Consider the following 17,267-nt stretch of genomic DNA (forward strand, 5'->3'; position numbering starts at 1 on the left):
AACGTTAGGGGGAATGCAAGTGAATTGGAAGACGCTTACCATGAGGTTTAGGATGGGTGGCGTGGCAGTAACATTACAGGGAGACCCGAGCCTATGCAATTCCATAGTTTCCTTAAAGGCGATGATGAAGACCATTCGGGAAGAGGGGCCGGGGGTGTTGTTGGAGCTCGGTAGTTTGGAAGTGGCGGCAGGAGAAGGCTTGAACCCAGTGCTGTCACCTCTGGCGGAATGGTTGCAGCAAATGATCGCGTATTCGAGTGGCCAGCCGAGTTGCCTCCTCAACGAGCTCGCGATCACGCCATCACATTGCAACCTGGCACGGCTCCAGTGAATGTACGACCATACCGATATCCCCATGTTCAAAAGGGGGAGATTGAAAGGCTGGTAAGAGAAATGTTGGCAGCAGGGATTATACAACCAAGCACAAGTCCATATTCCAGCCTGGTTCTGTTAGTCCGGAAGAAGGACGGTAGTTGGCATTTTTGTGTGGACTACCGGGCTTTGAACAAGGTAACGGTGCCGGATAAGTTCCCTATTCCGGTCATCGACAAGCTGCTCGATGAATTGCACGGGGCGCAGATTTTCTCCAAGCTTGATTTGAAATCGGGATATCACCAAATACGGGTGAGGAGGGAGGATGTGCCCAAGACGGCATTCCGGACCCATGAGGGGCACTACGAATTCCTAGTAATGCCCTTTGGTTTGAAAAATGCCCCGGCTACTTTCCAGGCCCTTATGAATGCCATATTCCGCAATTGTTTACGCCGATTCGTTCTTGTATTTTTTTATGATATTTTGGTGTATAGTCGTACCTGGGAAGAACACCACGAGCATTTGGCGAGAGTTTTGGAGATCTTCGCGTCCCACCAACTCTATGCTAACAAGAAGAAGTGCTTGTTCGGAAACAGGCAGGTGGAATACCTGGGTCACATTATCTCGGGGGAGGGGGTCATGGCGGACAGGACCAAGGTCGAAGCCATGCTACGTTGGCCGGTCCCGCGGACATTACATGAGCTGCGTGGGTTTTTGGGGTTGACGGGATACTACCGTCGTTTTGTTAAGGGCTATGGGGAGTTGGCTTGGCCGTTGACCGCCCAGCTGAAAAAAGATAGTTTCCACTGGACAGCGGAGGCTGAAGTGGCCTTTAATACGCTCAAAGAGGCGATGACCAGCGTGCCAGTGCTCGCTTTGCCCGATTTTTCAAAGCCGTTTGTCCTAGAGACGGATGCGTCGGGCCATGGTTTGGGAGCGGTTCTCATGCAAGAACAACGTCCCATCGCTTACTACAACCATGTTCTTCCGGCAAGCTCACAGTTGAAGTCGGTTTATGAGCGAGAGCTCATGGCAATTGTTTTCGCCATTCAAAAGTGGCGGCATTATCTCTTGGGGCGTCGCTTTGTGGTACGCACAGACCAACGTAGCCTGAAATTCCTTCTGGAACAGCGCATGGTGAGTGAAGAGCATCAAAAATGGTTGGTTAAATTAATGGGCTTTGATTTTGAGATCCAGTACAAGCCCGGGTTGGAGAACAAAGCGGCCGATGCTTTATCCCGTATGGATTCTACCACCGCTTTGCTAGCCATGACGCTACCCCATGTCGTACAGTTGGAGGATGTGGATGCACAGGTCCTCGCAGATGACCGGCTGCGAGCTATCGCGGAAGACCTGAAACAGAATCCCATGGCGCGGCCTGGGTATTCTCTAGTGCAGGGCCGCCTGCTGTACCGGGACTGCCTGGTGTTGCCTAAAGGCTCCCCTCTTATCAGCTTGCTCTTGAAAGAGTACCACGACAGTGGCATGGGAGGCCATTCGGGGGTGCTGAAGACGCTCAAACGGATTGCCGCTTCATGGTATTGGGAGGGAATAAAAGGGGATGTTCACCGTTACGTTGCAAATTGTGTAGTGTGCCAGCAATACAAGACTTCGACATTGGCTCCGGGTGGACTTTTGCAACCATTACCCATTCCAGAAATGATTTGGGAGGACCTCTCCATGGACTTCATCGAATCCCTTCCGAAATCGGAGGGTGCGGACACAATCTTGGTGGTGGTCGACCGGTTGAGCAAATACGCCCATTTCATTAGCCTTAAACACCCGTTCACGGCCCCAACAGTAGCTGCTGCGTTCATCCGCGACGTGGTCCGCCTTCATGGGGTGCCTAAATCAATTGTCTCCGACTGTGACAAGGTGTTCATGAGTCACTTTTGGAGGGAGTTATTCAAACTACAGGGGACTGCCTTAAAGTATAGCACAGCGTACCACCCGTAGACCGACGGGCAAACCGAGGTTGTAAATCGGTGTTTGGAGACGTATTTGCGTTGCTTCGCAACAGACAAGCCCAAACACTGGGCTCGCTGGCTAGCATGGGTTGAGTATTGTTACAATACGGCTTACCACACGTCCATTGGTACCACTCCTTTCCGTGTGGTTTACGGACGAGAACCCCCTTCTTTACTTCGCTACTGGCCAGGAACCACAGCTAGCTCAGTCGTGGAGCTCCAGTTGAAGAATCGTGATGATATGTTGGCTGAGTTGAAGCGTTATCTGGAGCGCGCACAGCAGCGGATGAAGGCGCGCGCTGATGGCCATAGACGTGACGTCCACTTTGAGGTAGGCGATATGGTGTTTCTAAAGCTGCGCCCCTATTGACGTCGCTCCTTGGCGTCCAGGCCTTTCGAGAAGCTGGCCCCGCGCTATTATGGGCCCTACAGAATTCTGGCTCGCATTGGGGCTGTGGCCTATAAGCTGCACCTTCCCAACCAGGCCGTCATCCACCCAGTTTTCCATGTCTCGCAGCTGAAGCTTGCCCGGCTCACTTCGGTGCCAATTTCTCCACTTCCCCCGCAGCTCGCAGATGACTTGGAGCTCATGGTGGAACCGGATGAAGTCCTCAGGTTGCGCCAGGGCCCTGTTGCTGGGGGCGCACAGCTGGAGGTGTTGATAAAATGGAAGGGGTTGCCCGTCTTCGAGGCTACTTGGGAACCCTATGCGGTGGTGCAACAACAATTTCCTTCCTTTCACCTTGAGGACAAGGTGACTCTGTGGGCAGGGGGTATTGATAAGCCCCCAGCCAGGTTTACATATGTCAAACGTGCCAAGAAGGGGCGCTAGGTGTGGGGTGACGTGTTTGTGGGCTAGAGAGACATGAGGCTTCAGTAATATTTGTGTTAGGGGTGTTGGCCATGCAGGGGTACTAGAGTCTTTTCCTTTTGATTAATAAAAGGGGAGGGGTGTGTCTTTTGTGTCGTTTTTGGGGAAAGTGATTGGTAAAGGGAGAGAGCTGGACCTCTCGAAAGTCCATGCGAATCTGTATTGGTGTTTGGGAAATCCAGTATCAATACAAACCGTTTCTTTCATTCTATCTTTCTCTAGATTTCTCGCATTTTCTGTTGAATCTTTCTATTTCCAGCTGGTGCTTACCAGAAACCTGATAAACATTTACTTCACAACTGAAATTGAAAAGCTACAAAACTAAACCTAGATAGTAGATAATCAATCATGCATATGAAGCTTACAGAAGCAGCCCGCTCCGATTTCAGCCTCTTTTCGACAAAATTGGAAAGCTTCTTTGCATAAAGTTCTCCAGCATCACTGTTGAAACAAGTGAGAATTTCAGCAAGCTAAAAACTGATTCGTTTGAAAATCATACTCAAGAAGGCATCATTATGATATAGATCTTCCAATTTAAGGATAAGAAGAGACGAAAGAATCATGAACTTTTATCAGCCATTTGGGGACGAAACCACAACAGTAACATTCTATCTTTTGAACTCACCTTAAAGCAGTGTCACCCCCAATTCTTCCTCTAACATTATCCTTACTCTCTCCATGCCTAGTAAGTAATATTGGGCGCGGTGTGAGATGTGTATTCACCTACAAGAAGGGTAGATAACATAACTAAAGCTATGTTGATTATTGACCGCCTTTTATTTTCCCCTTAATTCCCCAATGCTTGCAATTGTTATTAAGAATTACTTCCTCAGACATATAGAATAGAACTATATTGTCCATATAATACATACCAGGAAGAAAACAATTCGTCCAGGAAGGTAGCCGCTTATGTTGTTTACCTGAACCAAGGACAAAATTTCTGAATGATGTAATGCATTTATTAAAAGAAAAAAAAAAGGAATAGAAGTTAGACAATGCATCAACAAAAACCGATCTAGGATTATAAAGACACAATTTACAAACAAATACAAGTTCAACAGAAAATAACGTTCAACTTAGTCTCAAAAAGTAAAGAATCAAATGATAAGGTCAAAAAATATATAACTACACCCTAAAGCTACTTTTGTTTTCTTTGGTTAGCTGAACCCACTCTTAAAACTACCCTGCATTTCATAATATACGTGTCATTATTATGAAACTTTTTTTATCATTTAACTATGCTGATGGACACTACTTGATTCCTGCATGTAACAATAGATTGATTCGGCAATGGAGATTTGCGGGTGGCTAATCTCCAAGAAATGAGTGATGACAAATAGCTGCACTTACTTGTATTTGTCCACCATGTCCACTGACCATATCAATCATTTTGATGTAAGATCCTTCTTCAACTGGCTCATAAACCTAGTCAACGAGGCAAAAAGGAATGTTTTAACATGGTATTAAGCTCCAAACAACCAAAAACTATTTGGAACAAACGATATAGTATTGTCAGATAACTACTTTTTCATAATTGGCTAGTCGAGTTTTAAAGTCTCTCAATCCAGCCTCAAAATCTGGTCTGCAAGATGGAAAGAAATTAACGTGCATAATCATTGTCGAAAAAGATAAACAAATGGCTCCACAAAGCAACCATACTCTTCTGCATAGTCAGGACTCTGTTGAATTTTAAGACGTATATTTCTTTCAATGATGCGTTCATCATTGCATATTGTTTCCAGAAAAATAATCTGCAAAAAATAAAATAAAATAAAATAAAATAAGGGGGGATATAAGTCACAAAAATGTGCAAAAATCACTTCAAGATACACATGTTTTTAGGCTTTGAAAATTCTAAACTGTCTCTTAATCCTTTGTTCATGGTACCTTGCATTTTCCTTCAGCCATTTTCATCAACATATTTCTTCTTTTCCTGGTACTGTTGGTGGCATCAAAGATTCCAACCTGCAATTGAGAAAATTAATGGGAACAAACGCAAAAGAGAGAAGCCATAAAAGAGTCACAACTATCATGTATAAAGGACTTACCTGGCCACGTTCTTGCATCCAGGAAACCATATCATCAAACGCCAGGGCTGCTACCTAGTAGCACGTGATATATTAAAACTATTTACAAAGAAAAAAGTTAACATGGTGTTAACATTACCAATCATCCCTGAAAATCCAAATTATTATAACAAGCAGCACTCTCTTAAGAACTCCTGAGCCTAAGCAGAATGACATGCCTAAATTAGGACAGACCACTGCAACCTAAGACCACTCCTCGTCTTTGCTAAATCCAAGAAACCTACATACAAAGATCGCCTCAAAGTTCCATGAAATATATGATCTGACAGCATCTTACTCTTTTCCCTTCTAGATTGACTTCTTCTCTTGCAACTATGTATGTTTACTCTACCCTCATTCACAATGCAATTTGAGTGGCTTAAAGATTATTTTTTGTTTTTTTAGAAAGATACGTCACCCTAAGAGAAGGGGGAAAATATATATATATATATATATATCTCAAAATTTTTTTTAAGAAATATATACCTCATTGCGGGCCTCGATGCCTTCAGGGTTGTCAGCCCGGAAAAAGTCAGCAGACTGCATCAACAAATATCTCATCCATTAAGAAATATCAGACCTCTAGATATCCTCTTTTCTTTTTTATCTAAAACCAATGTAGTCCTCTAATTTCTTAAGAAAAATCCAATTACTACAATCAGTAAGAAAACTACTGACCCTAACTTATTAGAAAAGGACTAGAACAAAATACAAGCAGTGAGCAACATAACATCACACTTCTGTTGTCATTTTTTTTTTTTTTTTTTTTGCTTGGAAAAAAATAGTCACTTGTAAAAACAGGTTATAAGTTGCTAATTACAATTAAAACCAAAAGGTCTGGGGAGCTATATACAAATTAAGCTATACACTTTCGATACCTGATTAGCTCCATGCTTTAGACGGCGATACTGTAACAACAAAAGGAAAAATGTTATCCATCTTCGCTTACTTCAGAAACTACAGTTTTGAGGAGCATAAAGAAATTAAGATAGCAACCTTCCCAACATTGAAGTGTTTGGTACCATGACCCAGCCAGCGTAAATATCTAGTAAGTTTAGCTGCAGTAAAAGTTTTTCCACGAGCTGGCAAACCAACCTGAATTCCAAGAAACATGTTAGAATTTCTTGCAGTTAAAAAACTAAAAATTATGTTTGAACTATCAACTAAAAGCTGATGATAATGGCAATAATTTCCCAATACCACTTCGGAACTAAGAAAGATTAACATCGGATTTTCAATTACCTATAAGATTGCAAGTAAAATAAGATTAAACAGTCTATGGGTAAACTAATCACCAACTCATGCTAGAGAATCGAGAATACCAGAACAATTGCCAAGTGTCTATCCTCCTTTGGTCCAAGCATTTGATCAGCTATGGCTGCTGCTGCAACAGCTCCAGCAGCTGCTGGCATTGAATTCTAACAGCAGATAGAAAACAGGGGGGACAAGTGTCAAAAGAAAAATATATCACTAAATTAGTTGACTTCGTCATAGAGGAGAAAATGTACTTTTGCACAAACCTTGGTTTCTGTGTCCAATTTGAGATCAGAAGAGAAGGTACTAGTACTAGACGATTTAACTAGTCTAGGAGAACCAACACCTCTATCCACAAAAAGTCCCCTATGACTATCTTGCTTTTGCAAGGGTGAAAGCGTTCCCACTGACTTTGACTCAACCATCCCAGAAGATGAATACACCTTAGATGGATCTGGAACAACAACCTCCATTTCCTGTTACGAGATTAGAGCAACACATTAAATCTAGAACCACTGTGAAGATCAAGGTTTTAAAAGAAGAAAACATGCTTTTGTAAATATCCAAATCACGTCCTATACAAGTCTACGGTCTGCACCCACACATGTGGGTCATGTAACGAACGTACTCTTGAATCTAGAGACAACTAGCATGCTAAGCCCAAATATTCAACTTGCAGTTACATACTGACATAATTTAAGCTTCAATCTGACAAAGTTGATATGATCAGAGTGCAATTAAGCACCAAAGTCTAGAATCTATGCAGTGAAGAACCTCACACATCTTAACATAATACTTTTGCTCCTAGAAAACTTTCACAATCTGAAACCTAAACAGATTCAGAATTACAGATATACGATATGGTTACCATTTTTTAAAATAAGAAATGAAAGCATTTTATTAATAAAAAGGAAAAGAACACATCAGGAGTCCGCCAAACACAACGAACAAACAGATCCAAAAAATATACAATATGGTTACCAAAATAAACCTTAATTGTTGCAGGTCGATCCACAGACACACCACCGCCATCCTTAAAGGAGTGAGAAGCACTGCTATGCCCATCAGCTTTAGAAAACACGCCAGAAAGGGTTAATGATCTTGGAGTCTCAGTCATGTTAGCTGCATAAACTAGACCTGAATTGGCACAAGTTGATGGAGCTGGGACAACATAATGTTCAAGATCGAGCTCCAAACTAGCTGAAGAACCATTCTGCGTTTAAAAACGGGGGAAAAGCGGAATGATTGTTAGAAATGTTATTCTATCAATTAGTCCAAATTGAAAATGCCACACACAAATCTGTTTGACCTGGAAAGGTCAAGCTGATCACACACAAAATCTGCAATAAATTCCTACTCATAGTTCTTCAGGAAATTGGGTCAAGCATTTCACGGCATTTACCAACAAGAAAATGTTTAAGCATACCTCAGCGCTCTTCTCTGGCACTGAATCTATACTAACGTCAGGAATTCCCCGAACAGCCGAGGGCCTGAGGTTCTCTTGATAAGCCCTCCAACTAGCTGCAAGATCAAATGGTGATACCCTGTCTGCTATAATGAACACCCGATACTCGTGAACATCATCACCGCTCAGCTTAAACAGAGCCAGCCTTGCATCCCCTTGCAAGGTTCCCCCAATAAGTTGACGGTTTGGACCCTCCTCGACCACACAAGGTGCATTGTTGTACTTTGGCTTCAAAAGGAACTTGAAATCCAATGTTTCTATATTCATCAAAATGACAACACAAAACAAAAAAATGGAAAAAAAAATTTGGGCATCAGATTAATTCAGCATGTCGTCCTATAATTCAACTTTAACCAGATTTTTCACTCTCTCTAAAAGTAAATAAAGCTAGAATGAATTTCCTTTTCTATTTGGTTTTCATTTTCAACGTCAGAGACCCATGAAAACAAATACCTTCCCGAAACTTGGGCGAATACATCCACGACCCCACTTGACATTAGAAAACCACAACAATACTGAAAAAGAATGATTTAATAAAACCAAATAAATAAATAAACACCACTCAGTTACTTTCATGAGTGCTTAAATTGGAAATTTCAGAAACAAGAAAACGTAATTAGTAATCAGTAAATACACGAATTTTATTGTTTAACCTTTGCAATTAAGGATTAAAGGGCTATGATAAGACAATTACCGTGATTTGGAGGCACAACGAAGCTCAATTCCCACATCGACGCCGATTCGCGTTCCATAGAAAGCTACATAAGAGATATCCAATAACAAGAAAAATCCTAAAACAAGGAAGAAAACAAAAGGAGACGAAACGTTAATCAAAAACGAAAAAAGGAAAAAACATGAAGACATACAGCTTTAGAAGAGTCCCAAGAACCGATGAGGGGAACGGAGCCATAGACGTGAGGAATGAGCTCGCCTTTGAGCTTGTAGTTCTCCATCTTCAGCGAGACGTAAAGCTGCCCACCGCCTTGGTCGAGATTTTCCTCCTCTCTCTCATCGCCGCCGTGCGAACCGCCGTTCGTATCCTTCGACGTCCCCGTCCCCATCTCTTCCTCAATATTCAGTTCCTCCCAATTAATATCTTCACTGACTTCTCATCATACATATATATAAATATATGAATGTCTGTGATTCTGGATAAAATGGAAGTGAATGAGAGTGAGAGATAGAGAATCAACGAAGGACCAAACTGTGAGGCCGTGTGTGGTTGTAATGGCCGAGTGGGTTCTCGCTTTTGCCCTGTTTGGATTCTATTGATAAGATTAAGAAGGGAGAGTTAGAGAGAGAAAGAGGAGAGAGAGAGACGATGGTTGGTTTCTTGGTGAGAAGAGAAGGGGGCTTTGGCGCTTGGGCTTGGCAATGTGGGCCCATGCTTGGCTTAGCTTACGCGCGTCGCGTAAGGAATGACATCGTACTCGCTTACGAATGATTGACACGTGCTGTTCTTTGGGCTTTTTGTGTAGACAGGTAGTACGGTGGACCGTTGGAACTACCAAAAGGATCACGGCCTGGACACGTGGCGAATAGGCGTGACGAGTTTCGGAATTTTGGAATGGTGAGGTAGTGGATTGCGTTAAGCTTTGGCATTTGCTCGAGTGTCGCGGATACCACCGTGGGTTTGCTGACGCGGATAATGTTGGCTTCCGCCTTCCAGGTCATCTGGGCTTCTTTTTTTTTTTTTAAAGAAATTTTTTTTTTTTTTATATAATTGAAAGAAATTATTGTTGAGTGCAATCAATCCCTACAAACTTGTCACATGATTGTAATATGTCACATTTTATTAAATTTGTTTAAATTTTTTATTAAATTTAAAATATTAAAAGTTAAAGAATTAAAAATATTTATATTATATTTAAATTAAATGTTAGAATTTTTCGTCGAATGTGTTTTTTCGACACTAATTTAATATAATTATAATCAAAATATGACATATTATAATAATTTTATAAGTTGAGAGAACAACTTATCATAATTAAAAATTTAAAGAATAAGTTGCTAAAACTATATAATTCATAAAGCAATATGTAAAACACCCAAACCCTAGAGAATTGTTGAAAATAAAATTACTAAAATAAATTAGGAAATTTCTAAATGCAGATGTGTTCTTTATATTTTACTAAACAAAAAGGAGATTATTACCATCATCAATCCCTATCTATTCATCACTTTAAAAAATTCAGGACCTATCAATAGAACATAAATAGCCCGACTTAATTATGCTTTAAGGACAAGTTTAATTTTCACTCATATCACCACAACCCAACGTCACACAAAATATTAATTAGAAAAGAAATATTTATTACTGCACCAACCAATTAGTGGCAGGTAATACACATGCGTTTTTTCTGTATATGTTTGGTCTTACGAGGTATAATTATGGTTGACGGTAAGTTTTGCTAACTTATTGATCGAATAAAATTTGAGGATCGTGGTCGTTTCTCTTATTTCTTATAGTTTTATGTCGGGTTAACCCCATAAATAGTCCTTAAGATTTACCCACTATCTCACTTTAGTCCTGAACTTTTAAAACGTTTCACAATTGGTCTATAAAGTTTTATAACTTTGTTTCAGTTTCGGTCTTTATGTAACTTAAGTATTAAATATTTAACGGAATGTCTAGAAATTATGGACTATAATTAGAACATCTATAATTCATGTACACAGTGTGCATTCATGACTGCATATACATAAACATATGTACGTACCCTCATTGAAAATAGTGTGCATGCCTACATATACATATATGTGTATATATAGATAAGTTTTCAATATTTTCATTTCTATTGGTGGTCACTTTTAAATATAGAAGTTTGATGACGTGACGTGATAAAATTTAATTTCATTAATTGTCATTAATTTTTTTGGTTAAATATGCAATTTATTATAACCGTTAAATCAACATCTTATAGTTAAAACAATAATATCCATTAATAAATATTCATTGGAGTACCCATTAAAATTATATCTATATGCGCGCCTGTGTATATATATATATATATAATCTAAAGATGTAATGAACTCTTATTGAAAAAAAAAAAATTTACTTCATATATTTCTCTAGATAAATGTCTACATATATATACATAGAAGATGCTCAAGTCTTTTTTTCTTCCTACAAAAAGGGATAATATTTTTTTCCTCTGATACAAAAAGGAATATTTATGATCTTATAGTATATTTACTTTAGAATAAACTTTTTCATATTCTTTTTATAAGAGGTGTGTATGTGTACGTGTAAGTTATTAATGGATATTCTCATGGAATATATGAGAAGAAGAAACAGAATAGACATCAAGTTTTTGCATGATTGTACATTTTGATGTCTCAATGACCACACTGATTCTTTCCGCGTGAAGAGAATGAAAAGAAGGGGATAATATTATTATTTTTTCTTTTTTTCTTTTTTGAGGAAGTAATATTTGTTTTCTTTGATGGAATATATAACACGTCCAATAATTCAATCGTTGGTTAATAGTGTTGTCTGAGATGAAGGCACTATTTATTTTACTGATTTAAGTTTAGAATTCAAATTTTATTATAGTAAAAAACTTTCAAAAACAGTCACATTTAACTTTTTTGTTACAGTAAAAAGCTCTTACATAAAATCACATCTCAATTCGAATTAAAAACTCGAATCAGGAAACTAAACGAGCCCTAATTGTGTGTTTTTTTCTAGGCCTACACGTATAAACTCTTTACGACAGAAACAAAGTTGAACAAAAAGATCTGAACGAGTAGATTCCATCTGAACTTTGCTTAAGACGCACTACTGAGCCATTTAACATAAAACACATTGGGCCGTTTAGATTGGCTTAAAAAAAAATTGATTTTAACTTATTTAGTTTAAAACCCGCTTTTAAATTTGTTTAGAGTGTTTTTAGTTTTTTTAAACACTTTTAAAATAAATTATCTCTTTGATGTTTATGAAAAAAGTGTTTGTGAAAAGTTTTTTTTATTTACATTTTAATTTTTTATTTATAAACAACAAATTAAATATCACATTCATATTTTTTTATTATATTAATTTTTGTAACAATACCTTTTTACCTAAACATATTTAAAAGTTCTTTTTAAATATAAAAATATTTTTTTAGACACTATTCAAATACTAATAAAAAAGTCTCAATGTTATCTCCATCGGTCCCATTATATGTAAACAGTACATTGTTGCTTGTGCAACACAAAATATGCAAGCTCTGTAGACTGTAAAGATAAAAATGGAATATTTATACGAGGAATACACACACAATCACGCACATATGACATATCACATGATTAGGTGAAGGAAAGGTAGCTTTTCTTATTTCTTCATGGAAATAAGTACGATAGTTAGAAAGAGTATAGGTTGGAAAACACATCTCTTGCCAAAAAAAAGGCATGGCCACTTGTTTTGAAAGTCTGAAGTCATTTCAATAATTGAAAAAAGAAAATTAGCATAGCTAGCTTTATGAAGCCATGAAGGTCATTTTATTGTGTTGATGTCATCATTTACTAGCTAGAAAATGCATGTTATTTCAACAGAAATACGATATGCTGTTTTCATTTACGATACTAAAAAGTATTGAATTTTAAAACAATTTGTCGTATGTGCAAATTTGCTCTCGGTTAAAGAACGCGTCATGTCACATGTGGTTTTCAGGTTAAAACATTTACAATACTGAAACGCATTGAATTTCAAAAAAGGTTTGTGGTATGTGCTAATTTACTGTCGTTGAAGGAACACGCCATGCCTTATGTGGTTTTGAGGTTAAAATTTGCCTCTCCCATTTTGACGCCATACCTAGTATGAGTTCTGTTGACGGTGGAATTCCATCAATAAGATTACGCCGGATTACCACTCAGTGGTTAGTCGGGTTACCGGCCAACTGGTTATATTATTAGGAAAATACAATTGGTTGTGTTTGTTTTCAAGGTATTTTAAAAACGTATAGACCTGTCGTTAAAACGAAAAAGAATACACGAGGTTATAGTGGTTCACTCTATAATGAAATAGCTACATCCACTTATTATTGTATTTTTATTTCTTTCTTCCTTCAAAGACTACAAAATCCGCCAAACCACCCGCCCCCCACCTAGGGCCTTGCCCATTTTATATCTCACAGATCACATATGAGTACATTTGAGGCAGATTGTGACAGGGGGTCCTCTGATGGTTTCTTTTGAGTGGCCTATTATCCTACTTGCCTAGACCGTAGCCTCTCTACGCCATTTGGACTGTTCACTCACCCACTTCGTCCACTATTGTGACTCTGCGGATCTTTCGTGATTTCCATTGGTTCGTTCTAAGTGGTTTATAGGCATGTAATCATTCTCTATGCTACTAACCTTCTCTAAACCTAAAAGTAATATAGGGATTTCCCCCTGTCACCTTAGAGGTTATTCTTGGGATGTGGATCCAAGCTTAAGCGTCCTGCCCTCTGCGTCTATATTATATTTCACAAGGCGCGACATCTGTCCCGGTCGATCCCCTCACAGTACCGCTGGTCTAAGGAGAACAAATCTTGCAGGCCCCGACTGTGTGTAGGGTCGACGGTTGCATGAATTGTCACATACGATCTGCCTTTTTACCGGATGACGGGGGAAATGAGCTTTAGATGTCGACCACTATCTGATGTGGCGAGTTAGGGCCACGTGAAGCGTGATCGTCATCTGACGTGTCAAAACATATTTTCCCACGCAACAAGTTCATTACCTCCTTGTCTAGATTTTTTTTTTCTTTTTTTCTTTGTTGAGGAAATCAGTCGTAAGTTTTCATTAGTCAATCTAACGGCATGATTTTCAAGCAAATGTTTAGGTGTCGTACAGCCGATAAACGACATTTCGTTTTTAAAAGACTATCAAACGATGGGCTCCAAAACCAAAGCCCAATAGAAAGTTACTATTCGCCCTAGCCCAAATCACAAACTAGGGTTCGTTTATAAGAGCGGCCACGTCCTCATCCCCAGGAGACAGCCAATCTCATCTGGTTCAGCAGGGGTTCCGAAGAAACAGACGGAGAGAGCTTTTAGGGTTTGTTCATCGCCGTCTCACCATGAGAGCCAAGGTATACTTCTTCTTCTTCTTCTTCTTCTTCTTCTTATTGTTTCGATATTTCCGTTTTTATGTTTTGTTTTCTATTTTTTTTTCCGATTGTGGTTTTACCAATGAATGTTCGAATCTCTGGTCGTAAAAATTAACGAAATTTGATGTTCTTACGACAGTGGAAGAAGAAGCGCATGAGGAGGTTGAAGAGGAAGCGCAGAAAGATGAGGCAGAGATCTAAGTGAGAGCTGTAGCTGTAGCGGTAGCGGTTTCGTCGCCTCGGCAAGAGCTCTTTCGCTTGGCGTGTTTGGGTCTTATCGGTTTCTGGTCTTTGTTTTTTTTTTGTTTCCGTGTTTTTTAGGATTAATATGTGGAAAATCTAGAGCTGTTCAAGCCTGGTGTTTGTCACGTTCGCTAGTCGTTAAAAGTTGAATTCTACTTTGTTAAGAACTCATTTTTGCTGATGAATCTATTAGATTTTGCTTTTGCTGATACATTCAATTAAGTTTTATATGTTATATTTTGGTTAATTTTTCTGCCGTTTATTGAGGATTCTCTTGCTCGTTTATTACGATTCTGCGTGATGAATTAATGGATTTACAGAAAAGAAAAGCTCAAGGTTTTGCGCCAATTTTTCTTTTATAATAACTCTCGGAATAAGATCAATATTTTTTTGGGTGCTGTGTTCTGGCATCAATTGAAACTTTACGTAGATGGATTTGCTTCATACAAACTGGGAAATCGTGCTCAGTTAAAAACACGGTAATGGTGTTCACAAAAAAAAACCATCGTTATGCTTCTTGAGAAGTGAGATTGTGAGAAGACCATTGTCCATCTTCATGGAACTAAATCTGTAATGCTGATAAAGATATGCACAAGCCATAAAAATTTTGCTTATAAACCATGTTGCTCAAACACACTCCATTTTGATGGCGTTCTTGTTGTATCACTGCCACTTTGATAATTATCAATCACAGTTTTTGTATGTTGACACTTAAACATAACAAACTATTGCCTGATAACTCGAAGTCCTATTCTCTTTAGTTCTTGAAAAACTTGTATGGTCTCTGCGTCAAACCCACCTGCAAACTGAACAGACCTTAGTGTTAGGAATAGCATTGCAGCTATAATGGACAACAGAAAAAGTTAGAAAAAAAGATTTGCGAGTGAGGTTTACTTGATGGATGCGATAAGCAAATCTAACTCCTTGAAGCAGGGGATTATTTTCTTCTCTCGTGCAGTCGTTGTTAGATCGGAGTTCTTTGGTGATTCTTTTCATGTACTCCTTGGCTAGTTTCAGTGAGCTTAATTTCATCTGCAATTAAGAGGTGGTTTAAGAAATTAGAAACATTACTGCAGTTGCAAGAGACAAATTTTCGCTTCCCAATTCATATATTACGTTTCATGAGCCTTTTCAATTGGTAAAAAGCCGTGCTTAATTTCTTAAAAAAGACTGCTTGATGTCATTGCATTTTTCTATGATCATTTGTACTTAAGTCTTACAAACAAGCTCGGTAGCCGCCCCATGGAATTATGGGTTTACTTAGGTTAGGTATTGGAGATGTTGGAACTTGGAAGGGTAATGACTGCTTATCACATTCTTAAGTTATTTGAGATATTGGTAAAGCGTTACTATCTATCTACGGATCTTTTATGGAAATCTACCAACCTCGCCAACGAGACCTGTATCCAGCATCCAATCCCAAGGAATCTTGAAATCCCTGTATCTCTTGCTAGTGCTTTCCCTTGTCCGTTCTATGTTGTTGACACTCCGCTCCAACCTGCAATGATTTGAAATCCCATCTGTTAAACAAAAACCTTTGCACTATTCTAAAAGTACTCCCCCAAGTTTTCTTACAATCCAATCAAGTAGAGTACATGCTCGCCTGTCTTGCAATTCTTGCATTCTTCGCACGGCCTGGCTCAGAGGCTCTTTTGGGTTGTCCTCAAATGACAGAACTTCGGTTTTCAGGTTCCTTAAATCCCTGTAGTTGCAAGCAGCCTCTCGCAGTGTATCCGCTTTCTGTTCTGGCCACTGAGGAAAATGCTTCAGAACCGCCCTTTCATCGACCAAAGACGCTAGCTGCTCGTCTAGCCAATTCACAAATGCCTCGACATCGGAAATCTTCTTGTGGGCAGCAGACTCCACCTCCCTAATCAAGAAGTTGATGAATTCCGCTTGTGTTTCCACTTCTGTCCTTACCTGTAAATTAATTTTTCATTAGCCTTTGCCTATTCTTTTGGACTTGTAATAGGAAGAAAATCTTAAAATGTTCCTAGAGAACACTCACAGCAGAAATATAAGTCGACCGGTTTTCTATCTCTCCAATCATGTTCCTAGTAAGGGCAAGCGCTGGAGCTTTAGCAGGACTACTTTTGTTCTCCATGTTGGCATCTCTTCTTGTCAGTGAACGGTACAGCTCCATCACTTCTGGTACACGCCGCACTGCTTTTGATCCAACAAGTGCTTTTGAGGGCAGTGGCGGTGGAGGAGGTGGAGGCGCTTGTGATGGTGGTGATGACACTTTATGTTCTTTGACTTCCTTGAGAAAAACTGGAGAAGTTGAACTAGGCGGGCTTGGTGGTGGATTAGGTGCCTTTTGTGGTTTTTCCTTTGTTGCTTCTGATTCTAAGAAGTCTGGCTTTTGATGTAGTTTCTCCACTGCTTGGCTCTGCCCTGATGATAGATTGACAAGAAACGACGGCTTCTGTTGCAATACGTCGATGTTGTTGCTGCCATCCATCGAGTTCTGTAGCTTTTTCCACAGCATGGACTTCCTCTCATGGTTATGTGCTCTAAGGGTACTAACTTGTGCTTTGAGACGAGCCACTTCTTGCCGCAGCTCCTCATTTTCTTTTGCCAATGAAATGTTGCTCACCAAAGATGCTTCAAGTTGTCTTCTCAGAAGGTTGATCTCGAATTCGTCGTCTTCTCGCAGCATTATCTCGTGTTCTGCTTTCCCCAGAAGGATGAAACAGGAGGAGAAAGCAGTCGCATTGAATTTCTGAATCTATTCTCCTTATATATGTGCCCTTGCCTTCAAAATAAGGTTGGTTTTTTTCGGCCTTGAGCCTGACGAGTGATGTTCAGGAAAATACCCCTCACCATGCTTATAATGGCAGCTAGAAATGTTCTGAGTACAGTACTCCAGACAAGGATGATTTTGGCATTTATAGATGGTTTTAAATATGCATAATGTGAAAAGACTGGTTCAATTGCCTTTATTTTAATTTGCAGTTTAGGTGGAAGCTTACTTGGGTTTGCTGGCATAAAGTTGCTGGTATGTTTAGGAAGC

General features: G+C 39.4%; 2 protein-coding genes and 1 long non-coding RNA gene across 3 annotated transcripts; 1 reads left to right on the forward strand and 2 right to left on the reverse strand.

The window, feature by feature from the left end:
• Positions 1 to 3,358: 3,358 nt before the first annotated feature.
• LOC21390981 (6-phosphofructo-2-kinase/fructose-2,6-bisphosphatase) lies at positions 3,359 to 9,230 on the reverse strand. The gene is made up of 18 exons (XM_024169710.1): positions 8,802 to 9,230; positions 8,630 to 8,693; positions 7,897 to 8,192; positions 7,462 to 7,683; positions 6,737 to 6,946; positions 6,539 to 6,634; positions 6,213 to 6,311; positions 6,095 to 6,124; positions 5,703 to 5,756; positions 5,199 to 5,252; positions 5,038 to 5,115; positions 4,810 to 4,901; positions 4,675 to 4,732; positions 4,501 to 4,575; positions 4,023 to 4,070; positions 3,776 to 3,873; positions 3,516 to 3,591; positions 3,359 to 3,427 (listed from the first exon to the last, which is right to left on the reverse strand). Exons 1-18 carry the CDS (start codon positions 8,994 to 8,996, stop codon positions 3,359 to 3,361), a joined length of 1,914 nt encoding a protein of 637 aa, XP_024025478.1. The 5' UTR covers positions 8,997 to 9,230.
• A 4,654-nt stretch (positions 9,231 to 13,884) lies between these two features.
• LOC21412282 lies at positions 13,885 to 14,514 on the forward strand. The gene is made up of 2 exons (XR_002902741.1): positions 13,885 to 13,993; positions 14,151 to 14,514. It is a non-coding gene; the product is annotated as an uncharacterized LOC21412282 (long non-coding RNA).
• A 339-nt stretch (positions 14,515 to 14,853) lies between these two features.
• LOC21390983 (protein CHUP1, chloroplastic) lies at positions 14,854 to 16,970 on the reverse strand. Its single transcript, XM_024169718.1, has 5 exons — positions 16,263 to 16,970; positions 15,858 to 16,174; positions 15,641 to 15,752; positions 15,149 to 15,286; positions 14,854 to 15,060 (listed from the first exon to the last, which is right to left on the reverse strand). Exons 1-5 carry the CDS (start codon positions 16,911 to 16,913, stop codon positions 14,980 to 14,982), a joined length of 1,299 nt encoding a protein of 432 aa, XP_024025486.1. The 5' UTR covers positions 16,914 to 16,970; the 3' UTR covers positions 14,854 to 14,979.
• Between the last annotated feature and the right edge of the window lie 297 nt (positions 16,971 to 17,267).

This window comes from Morus notabilis, unplaced genomic scaffold (genome assembly GCF_000414095.1).
Source record: "Morus notabilis unplaced genomic scaffold, ASM41409v2 Scaffold685, whole genome shotgun sequence".
NCBI lineage: Eukaryota > Viridiplantae > Streptophyta > Magnoliopsida > Rosales > Moraceae > Morus > Morus notabilis.

Coding starts and splice junctions, on each gene's coding strand:
- LOC21390983 (XM_024169718.1), bottom strand. CDS start 16,913: ATGCTGCGAGAAGACGACGAATTCGAGATCAACCTTCTGAGAAGACAA. Junction 16,175..16,262: donor GGTCGACTTATATTTCTGCT/GTGAGTGTTCTC, acceptor ATTAATTTACAG/GTAAGGACAGAAGTGGAAAC. Junction 15,287..15,640: donor ATACAGGTCTCGTTGGCGAG/GTTGGTAGATTT, acceptor TCTTAATTGCAG/ATGAAATTAAGCTCACTGAA.
- LOC21390981 (XM_024169710.1), bottom strand. CDS start 8,996: ATGGGGACGGGGACGTCGAAGGATACGAACGGCGGTTCGCACGGCGGC. Junction 6,312..6,538: donor GACACTTGGCAATTGTTCTG/GTATTCTCGATT, acceptor CTTGGAATTCAG/GTTGGTTTGCCAGCTCGTGG. Junction 3,428..3,515: donor AATCGGAGCGGGCTGCTTCT/GTAAGCTTCATA, acceptor AATGTTTATCAG/GTTTCTGGTAAGCACCAGCT.